The 26,762-nt window shown below is 46.9% G+C and overlaps 1 protein-coding gene across 4 annotated transcripts in view; it reads right to left on the minus strand.

The window, feature by feature from the left end:
* KDM1A (lysine demethylase 1A) overlaps positions 1–26,762 on the minus strand; it is a 180,090-nt gene that overhangs the window by 17,415 nt on the left and 135,913 nt on the right. For all 4 annotated transcript variants that reach the window (XM_048825892.2, XM_048825890.2, XM_048825889.2 and 1 more), the window contains one exon: positions 17,541–17,728. In XM_048825892.2, coding sequence (XP_048681849.1) covers positions 17,541–17,728 — 188 coding nt within the window. The remainder of the gene's footprint in view (positions 1–17,540; positions 17,729–26,762) is intronic.

Below are 26,762 nucleotides of genomic sequence, written 5' to 3' on the forward strand. Positions count from 1 at the left end.
CAGATTAAAAAGTCACATTTTGAGAGTAGAGATTGGTAGCTGGGTACTCTCATTTGCAGGCTCATCAACAAGTAAACCTTCAAGACAAAAAACTAACATTTTGGGTTCTTTGTGCAAAGGGTAGACTTTGGAAGACCCTGCTCTATGGATTTTGCTTGAACCGCAAGGGAGCCCGGCACAGGATACTGGTAGAAATACCTGAAGGCACTTGATAGGGAGGTTCAGTGCTCTTGGAAGTAGCAAGAATTGAAGCTGGCACATGCCAGATTATCATGGCATATGAGAGAAGCCTTTGATTTGTGGGCATCACCAGTTTCCCTGGAATCTCAGTCTGGAGGATGTTGAGAAGATTGCGCTGCTTCTTCTGGATAGATTCATAGATTCCAAGGCAAGAAGGCACCATTGTGATCATGTAGTCTGGCCTCCTGTATAACAAGGATATCCAGCACTGTCTTCATTAGGTCTTGGAAGTCCACTGAAGTTGCAGAGGGCCTCATCCAGAGAGGAATATAAAATGGGAGGTGGTGCTGCATGTTCCTGTTCTGGGGAGTAATCATCCTCACCTTCCATTAGTTGGGGTTTAATCAAGCAAGAAGTTTAGGAAGGTTGTATCTGCTCCTTAGGCGAAGGAGATCTGGCCCTTGGGACTGTGGAGGCTTTCTCCTGAATATGGATTTCCACTCCAAGAGGACCAATAGGGTTTACAATCGCTGGCGGTGACACTTTTGCCTGTTCATAACAAAACATGATGCAGACTGTTATCCAGGAAGAGATTCTTTGAGCGGAAACAGGTAGACCTTTCATTTTGCCTGCTGCTGTGACAAAAAGCTGCGCTGACTTATAGAACGGCTTAGCTCTTTCAATGTAAAAGGCCAGTGCTCACCTAACACCCAGAGTATGCAACCTGCGCTCCTCACCAGATTTATGAGGTTTTGGTGGAAAGACTTGCAGAAATATGTCCTGATTGTTGTGAAACTGCGACACCTTCAGTAAAAAAGCTGTATGTGGTCGCAGTTGGACTTTGTCCTTATGGAACATTGTGTAGGGTGGCTCTGACATAAGCGCTCTGATTTCAGAGACCCTTTGGGCTGAAGTGATTGCCATAAGGAAGGAGACCTTCCATGAGAGGAGTAGGAGGGAACAAGAGGCCAATGGCTTAAAGGGTGGCACTGTGAGCTTTGACAGTACTAGATTCAGGTCCCAAGGTGGGACAGGGTCACAAACTTGAGGGTAAAGTTGCTCCAGACCTTTCAGAAACCTGACCGTCATGTGATGGGAAAAAACCGACCTGCCCTGGATTGGGGGTTTTAGGGGAATAACTGATGAAAGGATCAGGCTTTGGTGCTTGATATGCAAAAGGTAGTCCAGAATCAACTGTAGCAAGGCCTGGTCAAGCAAAAGATTCTGGTCCAAGGCCCAACATGCAAAACGCTTCCACTTGGCTAGGTAGGTCGCCCTGGTAGAGGGTTTTCTGCTACCCATCAGGACCTGCTGAACTTGTGCCGAGCATGCTTCCTCTTCCACATTTAGCCCAGCAGCAGCTATGCTGTCAGGTGCAGGGCTGCGAGGTTCAGGTACAGCAGTTGGCCATGGTTCTGGGAGAGTAAGTCCAGCCAGAGTGGTAGTTCTGTAGGTTCCACTATCGAGTGCGCCAACAGCTTCCCGAACCAGTGCTGGCAGGGCCACCCGGCACGATCAGGATTACCTTCGCCTTGTCCCACTTGATCTTCACGAGGACCCTGACCATGGGAGTAAAACTGCATCGGAAAGGGAGCTTTTGCTGAGCCCATGAATTGAACACAAGTTGTGGCACTTCCCAGGTGGACCTATTCGCATCCAGACAGAACAGGGAGTCCCCTGACCTCTGGAAGATCACACTGGCCACTTCTGGGTATGACCTCTCAGAGTGAGACGAGAAGGTCCTGCTGAGGTGATCTGCTAGCACGTTCCTGGCCCCAGGGCGGTGGAAGGCCACCAGATGAATGGCATGCTGCACACAGAAGCCCGATAACCAGAGAGCCTGTTGGCAAAGGGCTGATGAGCAGGCTCTGCCTTACTTGCTGATATAGACCATTGCGTTGGTATTGTCTGTTTAGGATTTGAACCACCTTGCCCATCAGGTGGAGGAGGAATGCATGACAGGCCAAGAGTATTGCCCTGAGCTCCCTGATGTTTACGTGTAGAGAGCTATCTTCCTGCGACCAGCGACCATGCATGCAAAGTTGAGCTCCCCAACCCAGGTCTGAAGCATAGGAGACCAAAATCACTGAAGGGAACTGCTTCCAATACCAAACTGGGGTCCATCCATCATTCCAGGGGCGACTGGATGTATTCCGGTACCATGACCACCCGGGCTAGATAGTGTCTGTTGGGAAGGTAGACCAACACCAGCCACACCTACAGGAGTCTGAAATGGAGTTGCGCATGCCGGACCACTTAAGTACAAATTGCCATATGGCCCAACAGCTTGAGGCACATGCGGGCAGTCGTGAGAGGGGGGTCTCTCATGTGGAAGAACAAGCTTGAAATGGCCTGGAAACAGGACTTTGGCAGAAAGGCTTTGGCCTGTGTAGAGTCAAGGATCGCTCCTATGAACTCTATCTGCTGAACGGGGGTCAGAGTTGATTTCTGCTCGTTTATCAGCAGGCCCAGATCCCGACAGGTGGGGTGCACCAGATCGAGGCTTCTTTGCACCTGGGCCTGTGACCTTCCCTTGACGAGCCAGTCATCGAAATACAGGTAAATCTGTACTCCTCGGCGTCTCAGGTAAGTAGCCACTGTCACCATGCACTTTGTGAAAACCCATGGGGTGGACGAGAGGCCAAAGGACAGCACCGTGAATTGGAAATGGTGTTGGCCCACCATAAAATGGAGTTTCTGTGTTCATGGAAAATGGATATATAAAAAATAGGCGTCCTTTAAGTCAAGGGCAGTGTACCAGTCTCCTGGATCCAGGGAGTGGATGATGGAGGCCAGGGACACCACGCAAAACTTCAACTTCTTGAGATATTTGTTAAGGCAACGCAGGTCTAGAATGGGTCCGAGGCCCTGTTTGGCCTTCGGGATTAGGAAATATCAGGAACAGAACCCTTTCCCCCCTCATGTCTTGAGGGACCTCCTCTACTGCCCCTAGCCATAGGAGGGTTTCCACTTCCTGAACAAGGAGTTCCTAGAAGGGTCCCCGAAGAGGGATGGCAGAAAACTGTAGGGTACAGCCCGATGCTATTGTGTTGAGCACCCAACTATCTGACATCAATCAGGCCCATGCAGCCAGGAAAGGACACAACCGGTTCAAAAACAAATGGGGGGTGGGGAGGTGGGGTGATTCTGAAGTTAGACTGGGGCACTGTCCGCGAGCGCACCATCAAAATGCCTACCGTGGCCGCCCTGCAGGACCAGACTGGGCAGGCGAGGAGGATGAAGCACGACAATGGCGTTTAAACCCTTTATCCCATTCCTTTCTCTTACTGGTGCCTTGTCGCAGCAGCCCCCAAGAGCTGGGCGGTGGAGGTAGCCGGTACTGATTCGAACAGTTTACGGCATGTAAAGGCCCAGCGAACGTAACTTAGTCCGAGAGTCCTTCAGGCCGTGCAGCTTGGCATCAGTCTGCTCCGAGAAGAGAGCATTCCCTTCAAATGGGAGGTCCTGAACGGACAACTGCATCTCCTGGGAGAGCCCAAGGATTGCAGACACGAAATGCACTTCATGGCCACAGCAGAGGCTACAACTCTGGCTGCAGAGTCAGCCGCATCCCACGCCACCTGGAGAGAGCCTCTAGCCACTGCCTTGCCCTCTCCAGAATGGATGCCTACTGCAGACCGAGTCCTGTGGAAGAGAGTCTCTGAACGTATTGAGGGAGTCCCACAAATTAAAATTGTATCTCCCCAACAGGGCCTGATGGTTTGACACCCAGAGCTGGATACTGGCTGTTGAATAAACCTTTCTCCCAAAAAGGTCTAACTTCTTTGCATCTCTGGGAGGGCTCAGGAGTTTCGACGTCGAAGTGGCCCCATGATGATCCAGGGTGGGCAGGTGGTCCATACAGGGTCCTTTGCTCACCACATTCTTTCACTCGCACCGATGCAGATATGCTCAGAGTTGAGTCGAAGCGGGATGGCTCCAATACTGGACAAAGTGCAGCCTCCATGAGGAGGGCTTTCAGGCATATCTACCGTCCTTTCTGGGTCCTTGGCCTAAAGTTTTTGCAAATTCTGTACATCTCCTTTATGTGCGTCTCCCCCAAACATTTCAGGCAGTCATTGTGAGGGTTGCTAACCGGCATCAGCTTATGGCAAGCTGAGCAAGGTTTGAAGCCCGGGAACTGGGACATGCCCCGTCCTTTTGGGTACTCTTAACTAACACTACTTATTAACTAAAATAAACTATGTACAAGAGAAGAACAGTGAGTAATGAAGAAAAAAACGCGATCACACTTGCGGATACAAGAGGAAAGGCGCTCTGACGACCGTCACAAGCAGTAAGAAGAAACTGACAAGGCATAGGGCTGGCGGCGCTTCACATACTGCTACATGAGAGCAGGACTCCAGAGGGCGCCAGGGCTGGCCCTACAGATACTGCTAAAGCAAAAAATTCTGACTGTGCATGTGGGTGTGTGCACACCTATCATGGAATCAACATGAGAAAGCACTCGAAGAAGAATATAGGGTACTGGGATCACCAGCATATGTTCCTCACTGTACCTCCACAGCCATACTCCCAGATGCCATTCCCCTCCCTGGGCCAAGTTCAGAGCAGTGAGAACAATTGCACCTGGGAGCTCAGCTTCTTCGAGCCATCTAACACACCTGATGAGTTTGAGCCCCTAAACACTGAAAGGGAGAAGAACAAGAGGAGGCAGAGTGACTTGGAGCCTCCTGCTCACTTTTTGCGTGCTGCCCTCCACTGAACTGTGTCCCTTTAAAGCAGTGTTTTAATTTATAGATTACAAGGCCAGAAGGTCCCTTTGGGAAAAATCTAGTCTGACCTCCTGTATAACACAGGCCATAGAACTTCCCCACAAGAAGAGGTTATTGACCTTGTACAGTAACTGCTTTTCTTCCTGTGAGTGCTCCACTTCAGGTGTGCATGTGCCTCTCAATCCTTGATCAGACATTTTCAGCTAGCAGCATCTGTTGGGCCCACACATGTAACCTAAGCCGCCTCCTGTCAGACACCGAGGTTATATAGGAGTACGTGGGCAAACCACCCGCAGTTCCTTCTCTACCCAACATCCCTTAGGGAACACTCTAAAGCGGAGGGGAAGGGAGATGGGAGTGGAGCACCCATAAGGACACACATCTCAAAGAACCACAGATAGAGCACAAGGTGAGAAACCTCTTCTTCTTCTTCTAGTAGTGTCCCTATGGGTGTTCCACCTCAGGGGACTTCCAAGCAGTATTCAGACAGGAGGAGGAGGGAGCTTCAGAAAAACATCCAGAACTAAAGATAATACTGCAGAACAGAGGGTCGCATCGGATCTGGCAGCCTGGACAAGGGCATAAAGTTGGGTAAAGATATTTATTGAAACCCAGGTAGCAGTCTTACCTATTTTGGAAATTGTTACATTCTTCAGTAATGTTGTAAGATGTTGCCTAAGAACTGGGCAAATGTGCTATCACTGCATGAGGGGGTTGAGCACCTGCGGTCTCATAAGTGACAATACAACCAGATATCCATTTTGACAGTCTCTAAGTAGAGACAGAGAATTCCCGGCCTCTATCTATGATGGAGATGAAGAGCCTAAGAGATCTTCAAAATTGCCTGGTCCTATCCAAATAAAAGGCCAAAACTCTTCTAACATCCAGGGTATGCAAATAGGATTCCTGTTGAGAATTATGAGGTTTCAGAAAATATACTGGTAGATGGATGGATTGATTAAGGTGGAAATCCTACAGAACTTTATATAAGAATTTAGGATGTGGGTGTAAGGAGACTTTATCCTTGAAGAGTAACAGCCGTGTTAGTCTGTATTCGCAAAAAGAAAAGGAGTACTTGCGGCACCTTAGAGTCTAACCAATTTATTTGAGCATAAGCTTGCGTGAGCTACAGCTCACTTCATCGCATCCAATGAAGTGAGCTGTAGCTCACGAAAGCTTAACCAATTTATTTGAGCATCTCTCTAAGGTGCCATAAGTACTCCTTTTCTTTTATCCTTGAAGAACATCATAAAGGGTCTGCCATTAAGGCCCCAATTTACCCAACTCTACAAGCAAAAGTGAGGGCAACTAAGAAGGTATTGGAAATTATCCTGGCCTACAATAAAGTGTAGGTATTTCTTGTGTGATGGGCTTAATTGATATATGAAAATAGGTATCTTGTAGGTCAGGGCTGAAAACCAATCCCCTTCCTCCAATAAGAGAATTGTAGTTGCCAGAGTCACCATCCTGAACCTTTAAAGCTTCATGTGCTTTAAGTGTCTTAGATCGGCCTCCCTCCTTCTTTGCCACAAGGAAATACTCTGAGTAGAACTTCTTGCCTTGTGGGGGGAAGGGATCAGTTCTATTGCTTCTAGCTGGAGGAGAGAGTCAAACTGTTGTCTTAACACAAACTCAAGAGACAGGTCCTGAAGAGGGATGGGGAAGGAGGTGGGGATGAGAGGGCATGATGTAAAACGGATGGTATAGTCAGATGTTATGACCTCCATGACCCACTTTTCCTTGGTGGTCAGTTTCCAGGCCTGCTGGATAACAGGAAGGCAGTCCCCTAAACGGGAGAGATGCTCCAATGGGCGCAAGTGTCACTCCAATATGACTTCAGAGGATGGGTGCTCAGTGCTGTCTGAAAAATCAGACTCCTCTAAGGCATCTTAAGTTTTTTGCCCAAAAATTGAGGTACCCCAAATCACTAGGCCTGAATATTTAGAGAATAAACAGCACTGTAAGATTTTGTTCAGAATAGACCTTGCCAAATAATTATTAAATTAGCAGATGAAAGGAAAGCAGTTATCATATTTGAATTTTAGTAAGGGATTTTATTTAATGTTATATTTTGAAAGACAGCCCTTAAAATTTATTTTCATAGTCTTGCATCGAACAATGTTGACTGATATTGGCTGTAGAAACAACAAAAGCAGAGAAAAATAGTGAATTAGAGATTGGATGAAGGCAGTATTGAACACCAGATTATCTTCCATGATAGTCTAGAAGAGGAAGTCAACAATGTAGTAATTAAACTCACAGCTGATATTAAATTGGGAGTAAATGCAAACACCAATGAGGACAAATAATGCAAAATGACAGAGAGGTTTGAAATATGGGAAGAAAATTAAAAAATATGCAGCTTGGAAAAATGCAGATAAATACATTTAGGGAAAACTTATCTGAAACACACAGACTCAAGGGAAGTAGTAAATTCTGACAGATCTGGGGCAGAGATACAGCAAAGTAAATACGTCTCTCCAATAGCACATAACAGCAAAAAAAAAAAAAAAAAAAAAAGGGCTATATGAATGGGGCTTCACACACAAATAGCACAGGATAGGGATGTAAAACTCCCTCTGTGTACCGCTCTGGCATGACTGCCTCAAACATGGCACCCAATTCTTGACATCACTTTACTAGAAAGATATTGACAAATCAGAGGGAGTTCAGAGAGGAGCAACAATAATTATCAGGGGACTTGAAGGAGAGACTAGAGATGAATGATTAAAATAGCTAAATACCTAATGCTTGGCTAATTGATTATTAATGTAAAAGGGGGGGAGGGACACAAAAGGTAAGATTCTACAAATACTAGAAGGATGAAAACATCAACAAGGCAGAGAACTTATTGTGGAGATACAAGGAGGTATAACTTGCAATTACAGGCATTAAATTAAGTCTGCAGAAATTTTAACAGTCAAACATTTAGATTTAGGGAAATCAATTAGGTTGCAGAATAGAACCTGAGAAATTTAAAACAAGACAGGGAGCAAACATACAATAGCAAACAACTCCACAACAGCAGAGAGGGCAAAAGACACCTAACTAGGTCTTTTCAGTTCTAACTAAGATTAAGGACAGTCGATACCGGGGACCCTATTCCATATGCAGTGCAACCTGCCAGGTCTGCCTCACCTCTCTTTTTAATCACACCTCCTCTCCCAATCCACCAGACTGTGTATTCAGCAAGAGTAAATGCTCACCGCAGGTGTTCAGACCTTCTCGTGGTCATTTAACATCTTTCAGCCCAAAGCAGAAATGCCGTCTGATTCCAGATTAGAGCAGATGAGAGGCATTAAAATTACTGAGTGAGTCTGAATCCCTGCAGATGAGCAGAATGCATGATTGTGACCAAAAAAGGGGACAGACAAGAACCTTTTGTCCAAAACAGCTCAGGAACATAGTGGAAGATCCTCTGCCTTCCGGCTGTGATCTCTCCAAGAGGGGAGAAGCAAGACAAATTTGAAATTCAGTGGGGATCCTTCAGTATGAAAAGGTCTCACCTATTTTTGCCACATTCTACAATGTCCTGGAAATATTATAAAGGATCACAATTAAGTTTTAATTTTCCCATTACAGAGGTACATCTTCTACTCCTGGGGGAATGCTGCACCACTGCACAATTCAGAATTTATGCAGATTTCCATGTTTTCCCTGCAGATTCGGGGCTGCAGAGCTACTGGTTACCACTAGGGGCTGCTGAACTCTGCAGAACCCGGATCGCAGTAAGTGGAGTGCCCAGCCCAGTGGGGATGGAGGCTCTGCACACCCTGGCTGTCCAGCTTGATCCTCATTCTCCTGGTGATAGGAGAGGGCTCATGAGACCCAGCTCTGGCAAAGGGTGAGGAAGGGCAGAGCTGCACTGCACCACGTCCCCCAGGGGGACAGTAAAGGAGCTGGGTCCAGGTATTCTCAAACTGTTTCTTTCCAAGGCACACCCAACATGCTATAAAAACTCCATGGCCCACCCATGCCACAACAACCGGTTTTCTGCATATAAAAGCCAGTGCTGGTGTTTGAGGGTAGCAAGCACAGCAATTCTCAGAGGCCCCATGCCAAAGGGGGCCCTGTGAAGTTAAGTTGGTCAGGCTTTGGCTTCAGCCCCAAGTGGTGGGGTTTGGGGCCCTGGGCTTCTGCCCCACACGGCGGAGCTTCAACTTTCTGCCCCGGACCCCAGCAAGTCTAATGCCAACCCTGCTTGGCAGACTCCCTGAAACCTGTTCACAGCCCCCCAGGGGGCCCCAGACCGCTGATTGAGAACTGCTACCATAGGGGTTTCTTTAACTCTCTACTCCTGGGGGATCTTTTTTGTTGTTATCTATATTGCTGACATACTTGCTGACAGGTATTTTGAAATAAAATTACCAAAATAATTGAAACTAGAGTGATTATATTGTGTTATATTGACAAATAAAATACACAGAAATTTAAAATGTGGGCAGAATTTTTAATTTTTTGGTGCAGAATTCCCCCAGGAGTAATCTTCACTGCAATGAGATACAGAGACTTTCATCTTACCTCACCAGTTCAAACTCACTGTTAAGTGACATATGTAGAACGTGCCAATTAAATACATGCCCCCAAATCAGTTAGGTACATGTGAAAAATCTCCATCTAAAAGAGGAAGCTACTTACTGTAACTGGAGGCTCTTCAAGATGTGTGGTCCTTCTCTGTATTCCGAATGTGGTATGCACGTGCACTACGTGCCCAAGTCTGGGAAGTTTCCCCCACACAGCGTCCGTTGTCCAGCAGAGTGTCCTTCCTTGTGCTTCCAGCCGAGGGTACAAGGAGCGGTGCAAGTTGATGCCACTCTAGTTCCCCTCTTAATGCAATGTAACCAAGTCCGAAGCAGAGGGGAAGGAGGGTGGGTAGTGGAATACAAATAGGAACCACACATCTTAAAGAACGTCCAGCTACAGTAAGTAACCTCCTTTTCTTCTTTGAGTGATGGTTCCACATGGATGCCTTGTGAGCAGTGATCAGTAGGACCCTATCAAATTCACAATCCATTTTGGTCAATTTCATGGACATAGGATTTTTAAACTGGTAAATTTCTTGATTTCAGCTATTTAAATCTGAAATTTCACGGTGTTGTAATTGTAAGGATCCAATCCAAAAAGGAGTTGTGGGGGGGGGGTAGAGGGGGATTGTTGCAAAGTTATTTTAAAGGGGGTTGTAGTACTGCTACCCTTACTTCTGCACTGCTCGTGGTGGCGGCGCGGCCTTCAGAGCTGGGCAGCTGGAGAGCAGTGGCTCCTGACAGGGAACCCAGCTCTGAGGGCAGAGCTGCTGCCAGCAGCAGTGCAAAAGTAAGGATGGCCTGGTATGGTATTGCCATGCTTACTTCTGTGCTGCTGCGGGGGGGAGGGAGGGATGGTGCTGCCTTCAGGGCTGGGCGCCTGACCAACAGCCACCGCTCTCCAGCTGCCCAGATCTGAAGGCAGCGCAGAAGTAAGGGTGGCAATAATGTGACCCCCCCCCCGCAACTTCCCTTTGTGTCAGGAACCCTAATTTGAGAAATGCTGGTCTCCCACGTGAAATCTGTATAGGATAAAAGCACACAAAAGACTGATTTCACAGTCCGTGGTAGGGCCCTAGTTTCAGTGTGGAGGTGGGTGTGAAGAGGCTGATGGCAGAGCGATTTGCAAGATGGCCCATCCTACCGCTGCATCCATGGCATGGCTGCTTGCGCGTAGTGTGCTGTAAATGAGTGCACAATTCACCAATGTCCTGCAATGGGACATCTGATAACACAGCCATGGAAGCAGCCTGTGCCCATGTAGAGTGAGCTGAACCATCCCCAGGAGGCAGGAGGATTGATATCTTTTGTAGCATTAAGTATGCAGCCTGAGATCCACTTAAGAGATCTTTTGTGAGGATATGGCTTGGCTCCTTGATCTTTCTGCCATGGCAAGAAAGTCTCAGACTTTTTAAAGGGCCTAGTTATTTGTGGGTAGAATGCCAGGGCATGTCTGACGTCAAGGGAGCGTAGCTTCTTGTAGTTCGAAGAGGCATGTGGTTTCAGAAAGAATATAGGTAAGTGGATTGATTGGTTGAGATGGAATTCAAAGACAACACTGGGGAGGAATTTGGGGTGTAACCACAGTGAAACCTTCTCCTTGTGCAAAAGTGTGTAGGGAAGGTCTACCATCATGGCTAGCTCACTGATTCCCCCCCACCCCGGCCGAAGTGATGGCTACTAGGAATGCAACTTTCATGGAAAGGTGGGTCATGTAAAGGTTGCCATAGGTTTGAAGGTTGGCCCTGTGACAGCTGAGAGGACAAGGTTAAGATCCCACGGGGGCATGGGTTTGACAGCAGGTGGGGAAGTCCTGACCAAGCCTTTCATAAAGCATGCCATTGTTGGGTATGTGAAGATAGAGCGTCCCTCCAGTGGGGGAAGGAAGATACTAAGTGCTGCCAGGTGCACATGGAGGGAGCTAAGGCTAAGCCCAATGTTTTCTGGGTGAGGAGATAATTGAGGACAACTGGGATGGTCAACATGTCAAGAGAAAGGTGATGGCGGTGCACCCACTCCAAGAAATGGAGCCACTTCACCTGCTGGTGGACTCTTTCCTGTTCTGGTTAAGGATCCATTGGACCAGGGCTGAACATGCATGTTCTACGTTAGACGTCCATCCAAACACCAGGCTGTGAGGTGAAAGGAGTCTGAATTGGGATACCTGAGTCTCCTTTGGTCCTATGTGAGAAGATCCGGGAAAGACCAGAGCCTGAACAGTGGTCGGGTGGAGAGCTTCAAGAGCTCTGCAATTTAGAACTGCTGGGGTCAGTAAAGTGCTATGAGAATGATGGTGGCCCCATCTCAGTCAACTTTTAGGAGAAAGTGAGGGCAGAGGGGAATCGGAAGAAAGGCACATCGAAGGTCACCTGTCCAGGAAAACAGGAGAGCATCACCCTGGGAGTCACTGCCTACAGCCCCCTTCAAGCAGTAGCACTGTAGTGTAGACTTGTCCTGACACACCAGTTCCACAGCCTGACTGCCTTGGAGCAAAGGGAATGAGATGTCGCCCTCCCTGCTTGTTGATATTGTCCAACAGGATCTGCACGTGGAGGGAGAGTATAAGGCAGGGGTTCTCAAACTGGGGGATGCAAGGTGGTTACATGGGGGTCTTGAGCTGTCAGCTCCATGAGGCTGACAGCCCCAAGCCTCCATTAAATTAAATCCCACCCCATTTTTAATTTAGAAGGGGGTCACACTCAGGGGCTTGCTGTGTGAAAGGGGTCACCAATACAAAAAGTTTGAAAACCACTGGTATAAGGGGAAGGAAAGCTTTGCAGGCGAGATGAACTGCTTTGAGTTCCAGGATGTTTATGTGTAACGTGGCTTCCCATGGCATTCATTCATCTTGTGCAGTGTGGTCCAGATGGGCACCCCATCCTGTAAGGGAGGTGTCATCCTGATGGTGGCTCTCAGTCTGGGAGGGCTGAAAGGGGTCTCATTTATGACCTTGGTCAGATCAGACCACCAAGTGAGAGGGGCCAGAACGTTTGAGGAAACAGTGACCCTGAAGTCAATGTGGTCCCCTGGTTGGGTTGCAGGTTGAATTAAGCCAGGCTTGTAGGTGCTGCAGGTGAAATCTCACAAGCGGTGTCATGTAGGTGCAGGTGGCCATGTGCTCCAAAAGAAAGAGGCAAAGTGGGCAATCAGGGTTGTCATTGTGAAGAACTGGTCCACCAAAAGGAAGGCTCATTTAGAGACTGAGTCCAGCCTTGCCCCTATAAAGTTTATCATCTGCCTGGGCAATAAGGAGGAAAGGAGGTGTTGAAGAGACTGAATCACAAGAACTTCTTGCTGAGATTGTTCCACTACAAGCTAGTCATTCAGGTACAGGAATACTGAGCGCCCCGGCATCTCATCTGTGCCACTACAACTACGCACATGCTCATAAAGGCCCTCGGTGCTTCACTAGGCCGAAAGGGAGGACGCGAAACTGGTAGTGTTGTTGCCCCACATTAAATCAGAAGAACTTCCTGTGAGACAGTTGGATGTCCACATGGAAGTATGAGTCTTTCACGTTGAGAGCCACGAACCATGCTCCCCCCTGGAGGGAGGGAATTATCGATGCCAAAGTGGCCACCCAGAATTACTGCTTTCTGATTAATATATTTAGCTGACAAAGATCCAGGATGGGCCTCTGCCTTTTTTGGGAATGAAGAAATATGGTTAGTAGAAACGTCTCCCCTGCTACTGAGAAAGGACACCATCTATAGCACCCTTGAGGAGCAAGGGCTCTGCTTTCTGCTGGAAAATAAATTGGTGAGAAGGGTCCCCTGAAGGGAGTCAGGAGGGAGGGTGATAAGGCACGAAGGAACGAAACTATGGAGTTGCTGTGGTGGATAATCTCCAGTACCCATCTGTCCACTGGGATCTTGCCCCAACTATGGGCAAAGAGGTTAAGAAGGCTGCCAAAGATGACAGGAGACAAAGTATGTGGCATCACAGTTGGTTTGTGGGTCCTAACCTGCATGCCAAAATTGACTCTTTGCCTACAGCTGAGAGAGGTTTGAGGAGGTGGCAGAGGCCAGAGTCAGAAAGCGGGCTCTCTGGGACCTCTGTCATTTGCGACAAGGTTCCGGTGGCTGTTGATAGGAGAGGTAGGTGGCCATGGTCTGAAGGACTGGTGCTTCTTCCTGGGAGTTGGGGTGTAGATTCCCAGTGACTGCAGAGTGGAGCGTGGGTTCTTCAGGGACTGCAGAGACTCATCCACCTTGTTGTTAAAAAGATCGTTTTTGTCAAAAGGGAGGTTCTCCGTGGTGTTTTGGACCTCCCTCAAGAAAGCCGAAGACTTGAGCCAAGAGACTGAGCATAACCAGTCCCGTGGCCAGATAATTGGATGCAGCGTCAGCAGCATCCACCACAGCCTTGAGGGCCACTTTTGCTACCAGTTTCTCCTCACATCTACCGAAGTCTGGAATTAGGCCTGGTCATCTACAGGAGCTGGTCCTTAAACTCTGCCAGCCTTCTGTAGGGGTTGAAATCATACTTGGCCAACAGTGCCTGGTAGTTGGCTATACAAAACTGCAACCCCACAGAGGAAAAGACCTTCCTGCCAAGGAGGGTCAACATTTTCAACTCCTTGTCTAGAGGGGTGGACTTTTGTGGGTGTTGTCAAGCCTGCTCCGCAACTGTTTGTGCCACGAGTGAATTAGGGGCTGGGTGCATAACCAGGAAATCAGTCCCTTTGGCTGGCATGGGGTGGGGGCACCTGATATGGGCATGCGCCAAACCATTCTGGTCTGTGCCAGTATGGCCTCATTTACAGGATATCCAGGAGATGACGCTGGGGATACTGGACCTCCTCCAGCGGAATTTATAGATTGCTACATGCATAGCTACCAGTTCCTGGTATTGCTGGTCACCCAGCAGAGAGGGCAGTAACGGGATGACCCCCTCATCCAGCAACGAGGAGGCTCCAGTGGCAGTACCAATTCCACATCTTCCTTGTCATATACCAGCGGAGCTGGCTGTGAGAAGGGGGGAACGATAAGACCCCTGTGATGGTCTTATCACAGCTGTGGTATGGGTCCCAGGGGCTCCAGTAGGGCCAGAAAGAGGATTCCATCAGGCTCAGCAGACCCCATGCTTCCCTGGGGCGGGTTATGCCAGGCAGATAAGGTTGCCTTGGCTCTCTCTCTGGGCTCCTGTGCTGTGGCAGACATACTGGCAGGGCTATGTCCTGGGACACCTCTGAGTCCGATGATGGGTCCACTGGAAACAGCGGTAGTGGGGAGCCCCGATCCGATGGATGGGAAAGGGTCCTCTCCTTCAACAGGAGTAACAGTTCATCCTCAGGCATAGGAATGTCCCAGAGAATGGATGGACGCAACAGGAGCAGAGACTATGGGTATGGCAGGAACACCTCTTTCAGTCAGGAACATCTCCATACATCCTAGAGCCCATGGGCTTACCATTGAGAATACAGAGGGACCCAGTTTGGCTGGTCTGAGGATTGACATGGCGGCAATCATGTCACGTGGGGCCGCACTCGTAGTTGGGTGTTCCATATGTCTCACCACTGACATGGTACTGACGAATCCCGCTTCTTCACCTTACCTTCCAGTTGGGCGGTCTTTAGCAACGGTTCCATGGGATCCACATGCAACATCTCACCAGACTTGGCATGGCTCAGGGAGGAAACACGTCTCTTATGAGCAGTACGCTGTGGGGATCTACTCTTATGCCTATGAGATATAGTTTCTTACTTGTATGGGGAGGAGCTTGTCCTTGGACTTCTGTGCCAATGGCTCCACACCATGGCTTATGCTAGGAAGGGCACTACAAGTCAGCAGAGGCCACTGTACAGGGGGGTATGCCTGGTCAGGATCAAACTGAGTCCGGGATCTCATAGCCTCTTTCATCAGGAATGTATGGAGTCAGAGCTCATAAACCTCTGTAGTTCTTGGCAGGAAGGACTTACAGAGGCTGCACTTCGTCGAGATGTTCACCTCACCCAGACAGTAGAGACATCATTGATGTTCCTTGCTGATGGAAAAGGAACAAGTGTAGGATACAGTTCTTGAAGCCCGGGACCTTGGGCATGGTCCTCAGGTAGCGAGGAGTTCTTCCCCTCAACTGGGGAGGGGTTCATAGAATCATAGAATATAAGGGTTGGAAGGGACCTCAGAAGGTCATCTAGTCCAACCCCCTGCTCGAAGCAGGACCAAATCCCAGTTAAATCATCCCAGCCAGGGCTTTGTCAAGCCTGACCTTAAAAACCAATAAGGAAGGAGATTCTACCACCTCCCTAGGTAACGCATTCCAGTGTTTCACCACCCTCTTAGTGAAAAAGTTTTTCCTAATATCCAATCTAAAACTCCCCCACTGCAACTTGAGACCATTACTCCTCGTTCTGTCATCTGCTACCATTGAGAACAGTCTAGAGCCATCCTCTTTGGAACCCCCTTTCAGGTAGTTGAAAGCAGCTATCAAATCCCCCCTCATTCTTCTCTTCTGCAGGCTAAACAATCCCAGCTCCCTCACCTCTCCTCATAACTCATGTGTTCCAGACCCCTAATCATTTTTGTTGCCCTTCGCTGGACTCTCTCCAATTTATCTATCCACATCCTTCTTGAAGTGTGGGGCCCAAAACTGGACACAGTACTCCAGATGAGGCCTCACCAATGTCAAATAGAGGGGAACGATCACGTCCCTCGATCTGCTCGCTATGCCCCTACTTATACATCCCAAAATGCCATTGGCCTTCTTGGCAACAAGGGCACACTGCTGACTCATATCCAGCTTCTCCCCCACTGTCACCCCTAGGTCCTTTTCCGCAGAACTGCTGCCTAGCCATTCGGTCCCTAGTCTGTAGCTGTGCATTGGGTTCTTCCGTCCTAAGTGCAGGACTCTGCACTTATCCTTATTGAACCTCATCAGATTTCTTTTGGCCCAATCCTCCAATTTGTCTAGGTCCTTCTGTATCCTATCCCTCCCCTCCAGCGTATCTACCACTCCTCCCAGTTTAGTATCATCCGCAAATTTGCTGAGAGTGCAATCCACACCATCCTCCAGATCATTTATGAAGATATTGAACAAAACCGGCCCCAGGACCGACCCTTGGGGCACTCCACTTGATACCGGCTGCCAACTAGACATGGAGCCATTGATAACTACCCGTTGAGCCCGACAATCTAGCCAGCTTTCTACCCACCTTATAGTGCATTCTTCCAGCCCATACTTCCTTAACTTGCTGACAAGAATACTGTGGGAGACCGTGTCAAAAGCTTTGCTAAAGTCAAGAAACAATACATCCACTGCTTTCCCTTCATCCACAGAACCAGTAATCTCATCATAAAAGGCGATTAGATTAGTCTATACTAACTATGCAAAACCATTTACACAGGTATACAGAACAACTTTCTTATTGAAATAAGAGTGAAGGAGGAATAGGGGTTCCGACTCAGGCCATGGGGCCGTAAGAAGGAACTGGAGTGGTGTTGACCTGTACTGCGCCTTATATCCTTGGTCAGAAGCATGAGGGAAAACACTGCGCATATATGAGTCAATAGACATTGCTTGGAGGAAACACCCAGACTCAGGCGCATGAGCACCCAAGTGTGAAATATACATAGGGACCGTCACACAAAAGAACCACCACCGATTGGCATTTTATTTGGCAGTCTCACAGAGACCAAAGATTTAATCAGCATGGGACTGAACTATCCTCTTAAAGAGGTGTTCTTCCAATCCAGATCACAATCAAGGCATAGTGGCACGGATGTGTACCAACAGGTCTTCAGCAGATGTAAACTGAGGTTCTTTGCTTCAATGCTGCACTTATGATGCCACCTGGTACCCAGAAGCATACTACAAAGCTACGCAGTAAAGAGGAGAAATACCTTAAGAAGGATAAGGGAGGTTCTAGCTCTTATAGTAGAAATGGAAAAGACAGAATTTGTTTGGTATCCTTTTATAGACGTGTTCCTAAGTCAAGCTCAGTGCATCTCACATTTTGCACAAAAATGACTTCACACAATTCAAAGAATGGGGTTCTAGAAGGAAAGAAGGGGGGAGCTGCTCTCCAGCTTAGCATCATGCATTCCAGAATCTATTTATTGTACTAATTCCTCTACTGCTTTTCCCCTCCCAGTCAAGTTACCTTGTTAAGATTGCCAAATCCCATTCTCTGCACAGCAGACGTTTTCCATTCAGGAAGAGGAGGCACAAACTGTACTGCAGGTGGTTGCTGTTTCAACACTCCCAAGGGAAGAGTGCACAGGACAGCATCACATTTATAAATAAAAGTCTGGCTAGTGGAGCGGGTGTTCACAGCTATCACTTCGCATCCTGGTAAAGGTAAGGAAAAGCACGGATTTAGACATTTAATATGCCAGGGTCCTATGGAAAAAACAGTGCATGATCATATACTTAGGAGACTATCATAATGCATTCGCACAGTGGGACAGAATTTAGGTTGCACAGACAACCTTAATTCTGACATGGTCTAATTTTTGAGTGCTTGAATCTGCAATATGAACAGCATTCAAGGAATTCAGTATTTGAATAACTGAACAGTCCTTGTATTACCATAGTGCTTAGAGATAACAAACTGAGTACTAAGGCCCCCACTGCAGTGCACCCTGATCAAATACATACAAAGACATTCCCTGCCCCATAGCTCTGCAAAGATGTGGGAAACGCCTTAATCTTGATACAGATGGAGACAGGATGCCAATGGAGATTCAAGAAGGGGAATAATATGGGCAGAGCAGTGACACAGGAAGATATTTCAGCTACAACGTTTTATGTAGGCTAGACAAGGTGGAAGGAAGGTCAGAGTGGATGATTGCCACATTCAAGGCAGGAGATGTCTACTGTATTGAGTCTTGAGCGTGGCATCTATGCCTGCTGAGTTGGCTTCCTTTAATTCTCTTTAATCACCCTATTTTGTTGCTGTCCCTTTCCAATGAAACTGCTCTCAAATAGTTACCTCAGAGCCCAATCTAAGAGTTTGGCAGCCTTGCTGGAGCCCTAGGCATAACTTAGCGGAGGATAGTAGTATAGTAACTTAGCGCAGAATAGTAACAAGCTAGGTGTCAGCTAACCAAGTAAGCACATTCCTGATTGTGGAGAATGGTACAAAAACACAGATCTCTGAAGTACCTACTTAACACATTCCTAAGATACAACATCACACCAACACCATGTCAAGATAAAGAGGGGATGACAGGATAATGGATGAGGATGTTTTGTTTGATCTAGCAGCTACAACAGAGGTGGGCAAACTATAGCCTGCGGGACCGTCCTGCCTGGTCCCTGAGCTCCTGGCCCAGGAGGCTCGCCCCCGGCCCCTCCCCTGCTGTTCCCCCTGTCACGCAGCCATGCCGCCGCAAGGGCAGTGGGGCTGCGAGCTCCTGCCGCTCTGAGTGGCATGGTAAGAGGGGTGGGGGCGCGCGGCGGTGAAGAACATTGGGTAGTGGGTTCTGGGGGACAGTCAGGGGATGGGGACAGGGAGCAGTTGGATGGGGCAGAGGTTCTGGGATGGTCAGGGGTCGGGGAACAGGGGCGTTGGATAGGCTGTGGGAGTCCCGGGGGAGGGGGTGCTGTCAGGGGGCGGGGGTGTGGATAGGTCGGGGCAGTCAGGGTACAGGGAGCAGGTGGGGTTGGATAGGGGGTGGGATCCTGGGGGGGGAAGGACGGTTTGGGGCGGGGGGTCCCAGGAGGAGACAGTCAGGGGACGGGAAGTTGGAGGGGGTGAATAGGGGGCAGGGGCCAGGCTGTTTGGGGGGCACAGCCTTCCCCACCCAGCCCTCCAAACAGTTTTGCACCCCTATGTGGTCCTCGGGCCAAAAAGTTTGCCCACCCTGAGCTACAAGATATAAGGGTGGTAACTAACCTCCAGGAGTGTAATATGTCATTTGTTTGTATCAACGTACAAATTAAGAAGTCACAGGAGGGGCAACTTTAGAGCAGTCTAAGGGACAGCATCCTGTTATGCTGACTGAACCTTCACCTTGTCAATAGCATGTCTGTTCCAGTATCCCTGTGACCCACTGGATAGGGCGCTAGTGCTGTGCTTTGCTGACAATACACCTGGCTGAGTGCCTTCAGCATCAAACCTCGCCTGTGAACAACACTGAAGTCTGCTGAATCAGCAAGCTGCACTCTCGGCGGGGCAGCTAACACTGGAGCTCCAAGACAGCAACACTAACAACAGTATGGACCAGCACTCCCATTATGCTAGGCACTGTACATAAACCTAACAATATCCCCATGTTTTTTATTTCTTCTTCAACCTGGCTCTCTCTCTATTCCCGGATACAAGCTATGCTAAAAGGGCGTTATGGCTGAACATAACATTAATTAATACATTACAGGAATGTCCTAAAACCAAGCATTAGAATCCCATGAAATCATAGAATATCAGGGTTGGAAGGGACCTCAGAAGGTCATCTAGTCCAACCCCCTGCTCAAAGCTGGACCAATCCCCAACTAAATCATCCCAGCCAGGGCTTTGTCAAGCCTGACCTTAAAAATATCTAAGGAAGGAGATTCCACCACCTCCCTAGGTAACGCATTCCAGTGTTTCACCACCCTCCTAGTGAAAAAGTTTTTCCTAATATCCAACCTAAACATCCCCCACTTCAACTTGAGACCATTACTCCTTGTTCTGTCATCAGCTACCACTGAGAACAGTCTAAATCCATCCTCTTTGGAACCCCCTTTCAGGTAGTTGAAAGCAGCTATCAAAGCCCCCCTCATTCTTCTCTTCTACAGACTAAACAATCCCAGTTCCCTCAGCCTCTCCTCATAGCTCATGTGTTCCAGTTCCCTAATCATTTTTGTTGCCCTCCGCTGGACTCTTTCCAATTTTTCCACATCCTTCTTGTAGTGTGGGGCCCAAAACTGGACACAGTACTCCAGATGAGGCCTCACCAATGCCGAATAGAGGGGGACAATCACGTCCCTCGATCTGCTGACAATGCCCCTATGTATACATCCCAAAATGCCATTGGCCTTCTTGGCAACAAGGGCACACTGTTGACCCATATCCAGCTTCTCGTCCACTGTAACCCCTAGGTCCTTTTCTGCAGAACTGCTGCCTAGCCATTCGGTCCCTAGTCTGTAGCGGTGCATGGGGTTCTTCCGTCCTAAGTGCAGGACTCTGCACTTGTCCTTGTTGAACCTCATCAGATTTCTTTTGGCCCAATCCTCTAATTTGTCTAGGGCCCTCTGTATCCTATCCCTACCCTCCAGCGTATCTACCTCTCCTCCCAGTTTAGTGTCATCTGCAAACCTGCTGAGGGTGCAATCCACACCATCCTCCAGATCATTTATGAAGATATTGAACAAAACCGGCCCCAGGACCGACCCTTGGGGCACTCCACTTGATACTGGCTGCCAACTAGACATGGAGCCATGGATCACTACCCGTTGAGCCCAACAATCTAGCCAACTTTCTATCCACCTTATAGTCCATTCATCCAGCCCATACTACTTTAACTTGCTGGCAAGAATACTGTGGGAGACAGTGTCAAAAGCTTTGCTAAAGTCAAGGAACAACACGTCCACCACTTTCCCCTCATCCACAGAACTAGTTATCTCGTCATAGAAGGCAATTAGATTTAGTCAGGCATGACTTGCCCTTGGTGAATCCATGCTGACTGTTCCTGATCACTTTCCTCTCCTCTAAGTGCTTCAAAATTGATTCCTTGAGGACCTGCTCCATGATTTTTCCAGGGACTGAGGTGAGGCTGACTGGCCTGTAGTTCCCAGGATCCTCCTTCTTCTCTTTTTTAAAGATAGGCACTACATTAGCCTTTTTCCAGTTGTCCGAGACTTCCCCCTATCGCCATGAGTTTTCAAAGATAATGGCCAATGGCTCTGCAATCACATCCGCCAACTCCTTTAGCACTCTCAGATGCAGCGCGTCCGGCCCCATGGACTTGTGCTCGTCCAGCTTTTCTAAATAGTCCCGAACCACTTCTTTCTCCACAGAGGGCTGGTCACCTCCTCCCCATGCTGTGCTGCCCAGTGCAGTAGTCTGGGAGCTGACCTTGTTCGTGAAGACAGAGGCAAAAAAAGCATTGACTACATTAGCTTTTTCCACATCCTCTGTCACTAGATTGCCTCTCTCATTCAGTAAGGGGCCCACACTTTCCTTGACTTTCTTCTTGTTGCTAACATACCTGAAGAAACCCTTCTTGTTACTCTTAACATCTCTTGCTAGCTGCAACTCCAGGTGTGATTTGGCCTTCCTGATTTCACTCCTGCATCCCCGAGCAATATTTTTATACTCTTCCCTGGTCATTTGTCCAATTTTCCACTTGTTGTAAGCTTCTTTTTTGTGTTCAAGATCAGCAAGAATTTCACTGTTAAGCCAAGCTGGTTGCCTGCCATATTTACTATTCTTTCTACACATCGGGATGGTTTCTCCCTGTAACCTCAATAAAGATTCTTTAAAATACAGCCAGATTAAGAAATCCACCATGTTAGGATGAAAAATGCAGTTAAAAACTCTCGAACAATCCTATATCAACTCTGTAGTGACATCATGATTCAAAAAAGAACTAGATAAATTCATGGAGGATAGGTCCATCAATGGCTATTAGCCAGGATGGGCAGGAATGGTGTCCCTAGCCTATGTTTGTCAGAAGCTGGGAATGGGCAACAGGGGATGGATCACTTGATAATTACCTGTTCAGTTCATTCCCTCTGAGGCACCTGGCATTGGCCACTGTTGGAAGACAGGATATTGGGCTAGATGGACCTTTGGTCTGACCCAGAATGGCCGTTCTTATATATCATGAAATAACCACATTATGTTCAAGGCATTTTAGTATTTGTGGTCTCAAATCAGATTAAATTGTTTTTTAAAAACATAACAGACTCTCACCATCCCATTGTGTCACTACAGAGTAGATCAGTGGTTCTCAAACATTTATACCGGTGACCCCTTTCACATAGCAAGGCAAAATGTGATTTCCCCCACAAAATGTACAAGACCTACTACTCAGCCCTCTCCTGGACAGTCCAGATATATTTAGTCCTTATTCCTTTAAGGCAGGGGTTCTCAAACTTCATTGCACTGAGACCCCCTTTTGACAACAAAAATTACTATACAACCCCAAGAGGGTCGTATAGAAGCCTAAGCACGCCCAACCCTCGCCGCCCCAAGCAGGAAAGCCAAAGTCAAAAGGGATTCAGCCCCGGGTGCGGGGGCCTGTAATCTGAGCTCTTGGGCTTTGGTTTCAGTTCCAGGCGGTGGGGCTCAGGCTTAGGCTTGCGGCCCAGGCTTGAGGCCCGGGCCCCAGCAAGTTAATGCCAGCACTGCAACCCACAGTTTGAGAACCACAGCTTTAAGGGAATAATACACAATGGCTTACCACCTTAAATGGAGTTACCCAGACACTAAATTAAACACGCTGGACTAAACTGAACATGCAATTAACTCAGCTAAAAAAAATTTATCGCAATTAATCGCACTGTTAAACAATAGAATACCAATTGAAATTTATTAAACATTTTTGGAATGTTTTTCTACATTTTCAAATATATTGATTCTATTACAACACAGAAAACAGTGTACAGTGCTCACTTGATATTTTTTATTACAAATATTTACACTTTAAATACGATAAACAAAAGAAACAGTATTTTTCAATTCACGTCATACAAGAACTGTGGTGCAATCTCTTTTTTGTGAAAGTGTAATTTACAAATGTACATATATTTTGTTACATAACTGTACTCAAAAATAAAACAATGTAAAACTTTAGCACCTACAAGTCCACTCAGTCCTAATTCTTGTTCAGCCAATCACTAAGACAAACAAGTTTGTTTACATTTACAGGGGATACTGCTGCCTGCTTTTTATTTATGTCACATGAAAGTGAGAAGAAGCATTCGCATGGCATTTTTGTAGCTGGCATTGTAAGGTATTTACGTGCCAGATATGCTAAACATTCGTATGCCCCTTCATCCTTCAGCCACCATTCCAGCGGATATGCTTCTGTGCTGATGATGTTCGTTAAAAAAATAATGAGTTAATTACATTTGTGATTGAACTCCTTGGGGGAGAACTGTATATCTTCTGTTCTGTTTTACCCACGTTCTGCCATATATTTCATGTCATAGCAGTCTCAGAGGGTGACCCAGCACAGGTTCATTTTAAGAACACATTCACAGCAGATGTGACAAAACGCAAAGGAGGTACCAATGTGAGATTTCTAAAAATAGCTACATCATTCTACCTAAGGTTTAAGAATCTGAAGTGCCGTCCAAAATCTGAGAGGGACGAGGTGTGGAGCATGCTTTCAGAAGTCTTAAAAGAGCAACACTCCGATGGGGAAACTACAGAACCTGAACCACCAAAAAAGAAAATCAACCCTCTGCTGGTGGTAACTGACTCAGATGATGAAAATGAACAAGCGTTGGTCTGCTGTGCTTTGGATCGTTATTGAGCAGAACCCATCATCAGCATGGACGCATGTGCTTTGGAATGGTGGCTGAAGCATGAAGGGACGTATGAATCTTTAGCGGATCTGGCACGTAAATATCTTGCGACGCTGGCTACAACAGTGTCATGCAAACACCTGTTCTCACTTTCAGGTGACATTGTAAACAAGAAGTGGGCAGCATTATCACCTGCAAATTGTAACCAAACTTGTTTGTCTGAGCTATTGGCTGAAGTAGGACTGAATGGGCTTGTAGGTTTTACATTGTTTTATTTTTGAATGCAGTCATTTTTTGTACATAATTCTACATTTGTAAGTTCAACTTTCATGATAAAGAGACTGCACTACAGTGCTTGTATTAGGTGAACTGAAAAATACTATTTCTTTTGTTTTTTACAGTGCAAATATTTGTAATTAAAAATAAATATAAAGTAAGCACTATACACTTTGTATTCTGTGTTGTAACTGAAATCAATACATTTGAAAATGTAGAAAACATTCAAAAATATATAAATAAATGGTATACTATTGTTTACTCACGCAATTAATTGTGTTAATTGCTTGACAGCTCTACACTACATTACATAAAATAATTAAACAAGTTTATTAACTACAAAAAGAGATTTTAAGTGAACACAAGTAATGAGGCATAGAAGTCAGAAATGGTTACAAGAAAAACAAAGATAAAACACTTCTGGTGCCTAAAAATCAGAATCATAGAACTGCAGAACTGGAAAGAAACTCAATAGGTCATCTAGTCCAGTCGCCTGCACTCAAGGCAGGACTACATAATAACTAGACCATTCCTGACAGGTGTTTGCCTCGGGAGGTTGTGGAATCTCCATCATTGGAGTTTTTTAAGAACGTGTTAGACAATTTATTCCAGGGCTTAAACACCCTGACAATTAGGAAGTTCTTCCTATTGTCCAACCTAAACTTCCCTTGCTGCAATTTAAGCCCATTGCTTCTTGTCCTGTCCTCTGGGATTAACAAGAACAATTACCCATCCCCCAGCCACAACAATCTTTTATGTACTTGAAAACTTATGTCCCCCCTCAGTCTTTTCTTCTCCAGACAAAACAAACCCAATTTTTTTTTTTCCAAACTTTCCTCATAGGTCATGTTTTTAAGACCTTTAATAATTTTTGTTGCTCTTCTCTGGAGTGTCTTCAATTTGTCCACATCTTTCCTGACATGTGGTGCCCAGAAATGGACACAAGACTCCAGCTGAGGCCTAATCAGCTCGGAACGAAGCAGAAGAATTATTTCACGTGTCTTACTTACAACACTCCTGCTAAGACAGCCCAGAATGTAGTTTGCCTTTTTGTTGCGCAACAGTGTTACACTGTTGACTCATATTTACCTTGTGATCCACAATAACCCCCAGATCCCTTTCCGCAGTACTCCTTCCTAGGCAGTCATTTCCCAATTTGTGTGTGCACAATTGATTGTTCCTTCCTAAGCAGAGTAGTTTGCATTTTTCCTTATTGAATTTCATCCCGTTTTCTTCTGACCATTACTCCAGTTTGTCCAGATCATTTTGGATTTTAATCCTATCCTCCAAAGTCCTTTCAACTCCTCCCAGCTTGGTATCATCCGCAAACTTTATAATTGTACTCTGTACCATTACCTAAATCATTTAGGAAGATAGTGAACAGAACCAGACCTAGGACCAATCCCTGCAGGACCACACTCGATATGCCCTTCCAGCTTGACTGTTAACTACGGATAACTACTCTCTGGAAACCATTTTCCAACCATACTATATCAGGGTATGTCTATACTACCTGCCGCATCGGTGGGCAGCGATCAATCCAGTGAGGGTCTAGACTAGACGCGATAATCGACCCCCAAGCGCTCTCCCGTTGACTCCTGCACTGCGAGAGGCGCAGGTAGAGTCAGCGGGAGAGCGGCAGCAATCGACTCACTGTAGTGAAGACTCTGCAGTGAGTAGGTCTAAGTATGTTGACTTCAGCTACGTTATTGACGTAGCTGAAGTTGCGTAACTTAGATTGACCCCCCCCCCCCCCACGTGTAGATCAGGCCTTAGATTCAAACTATATTAGACCCAAAGCTAAGTTTCTCACCGCATACTTCAAGGACTTCCAAACCCCTCCCCCAGAGTTCAACGGCTGTTTCTTTTGTCTTCTCAGGTGCAAAGAGGGAGATGGACAGGGAGAAAGAAGTAACTTGCTGTTTGCCCCCTCCTTTTTAATGGCTTCACTCCTTCTTTTGAAAAGCATGTCTCCTTATTCTCAGCTGGAAAATTTATCTAGGATGGAAGGATGCTTCCTCTGGGTTCTTTCACCTGTGTATGCTTACATGCAGGTTTCCTCCCTTCCTTCTTTCTGCTTGATGATTGCTTAAATGCAAATTAAGTCAAACACATATTCCTTTGCTCAGGACAGACCTGTTTACTGACTTCTGCCTGGGCAGGTCTGTGGGGTTTGGAACATGTGCTATCATCATCATACAAGGGAATTTTATAGCTTCACAAACAATGTTGTTACATACATTTCTCGATGATGAGATTGACCAGCAAGTTATTAGCTTTTAAATGATACTTTATAAGGCATATTTTGCACAAAGATTATTACAGTAGTGTGCAAGGTGTGAATGCAAAGTGCATTCCGTCACACTTGGAAACAAGGGACTTCTCCTCCCAGAAGGCAAAGGTCTGATAACAGGTGACATATTTAGACTTGAAACCTGCAAGGGAGCTGACGAACCCACCAGCTCCAAAGCCACCCTCAGTGAGAGGGGATTTGATAGCAGCCTTCAACTACCTGAAGGGGGGTTCCAAAAAGGATAGAGCTAGGCTGTTCTCAGTGGTGGCAGATGACAGAACAAGAAGCAATGGTCTCAAGTTGCAGTGGGGGAAGTCTAGGTTGGATATTAGGAAAAACTATTTCCTAGGAGGGCAG

This window comes from Caretta caretta, chromosome 19 (assembly GCF_965140235.1).
Source record: "Caretta caretta isolate rCarCar2 chromosome 19, rCarCar1.hap1, whole genome shotgun sequence".
Lineage (NCBI taxonomy): Eukaryota > Metazoa > Chordata > Testudines > Cheloniidae > Caretta > Caretta caretta.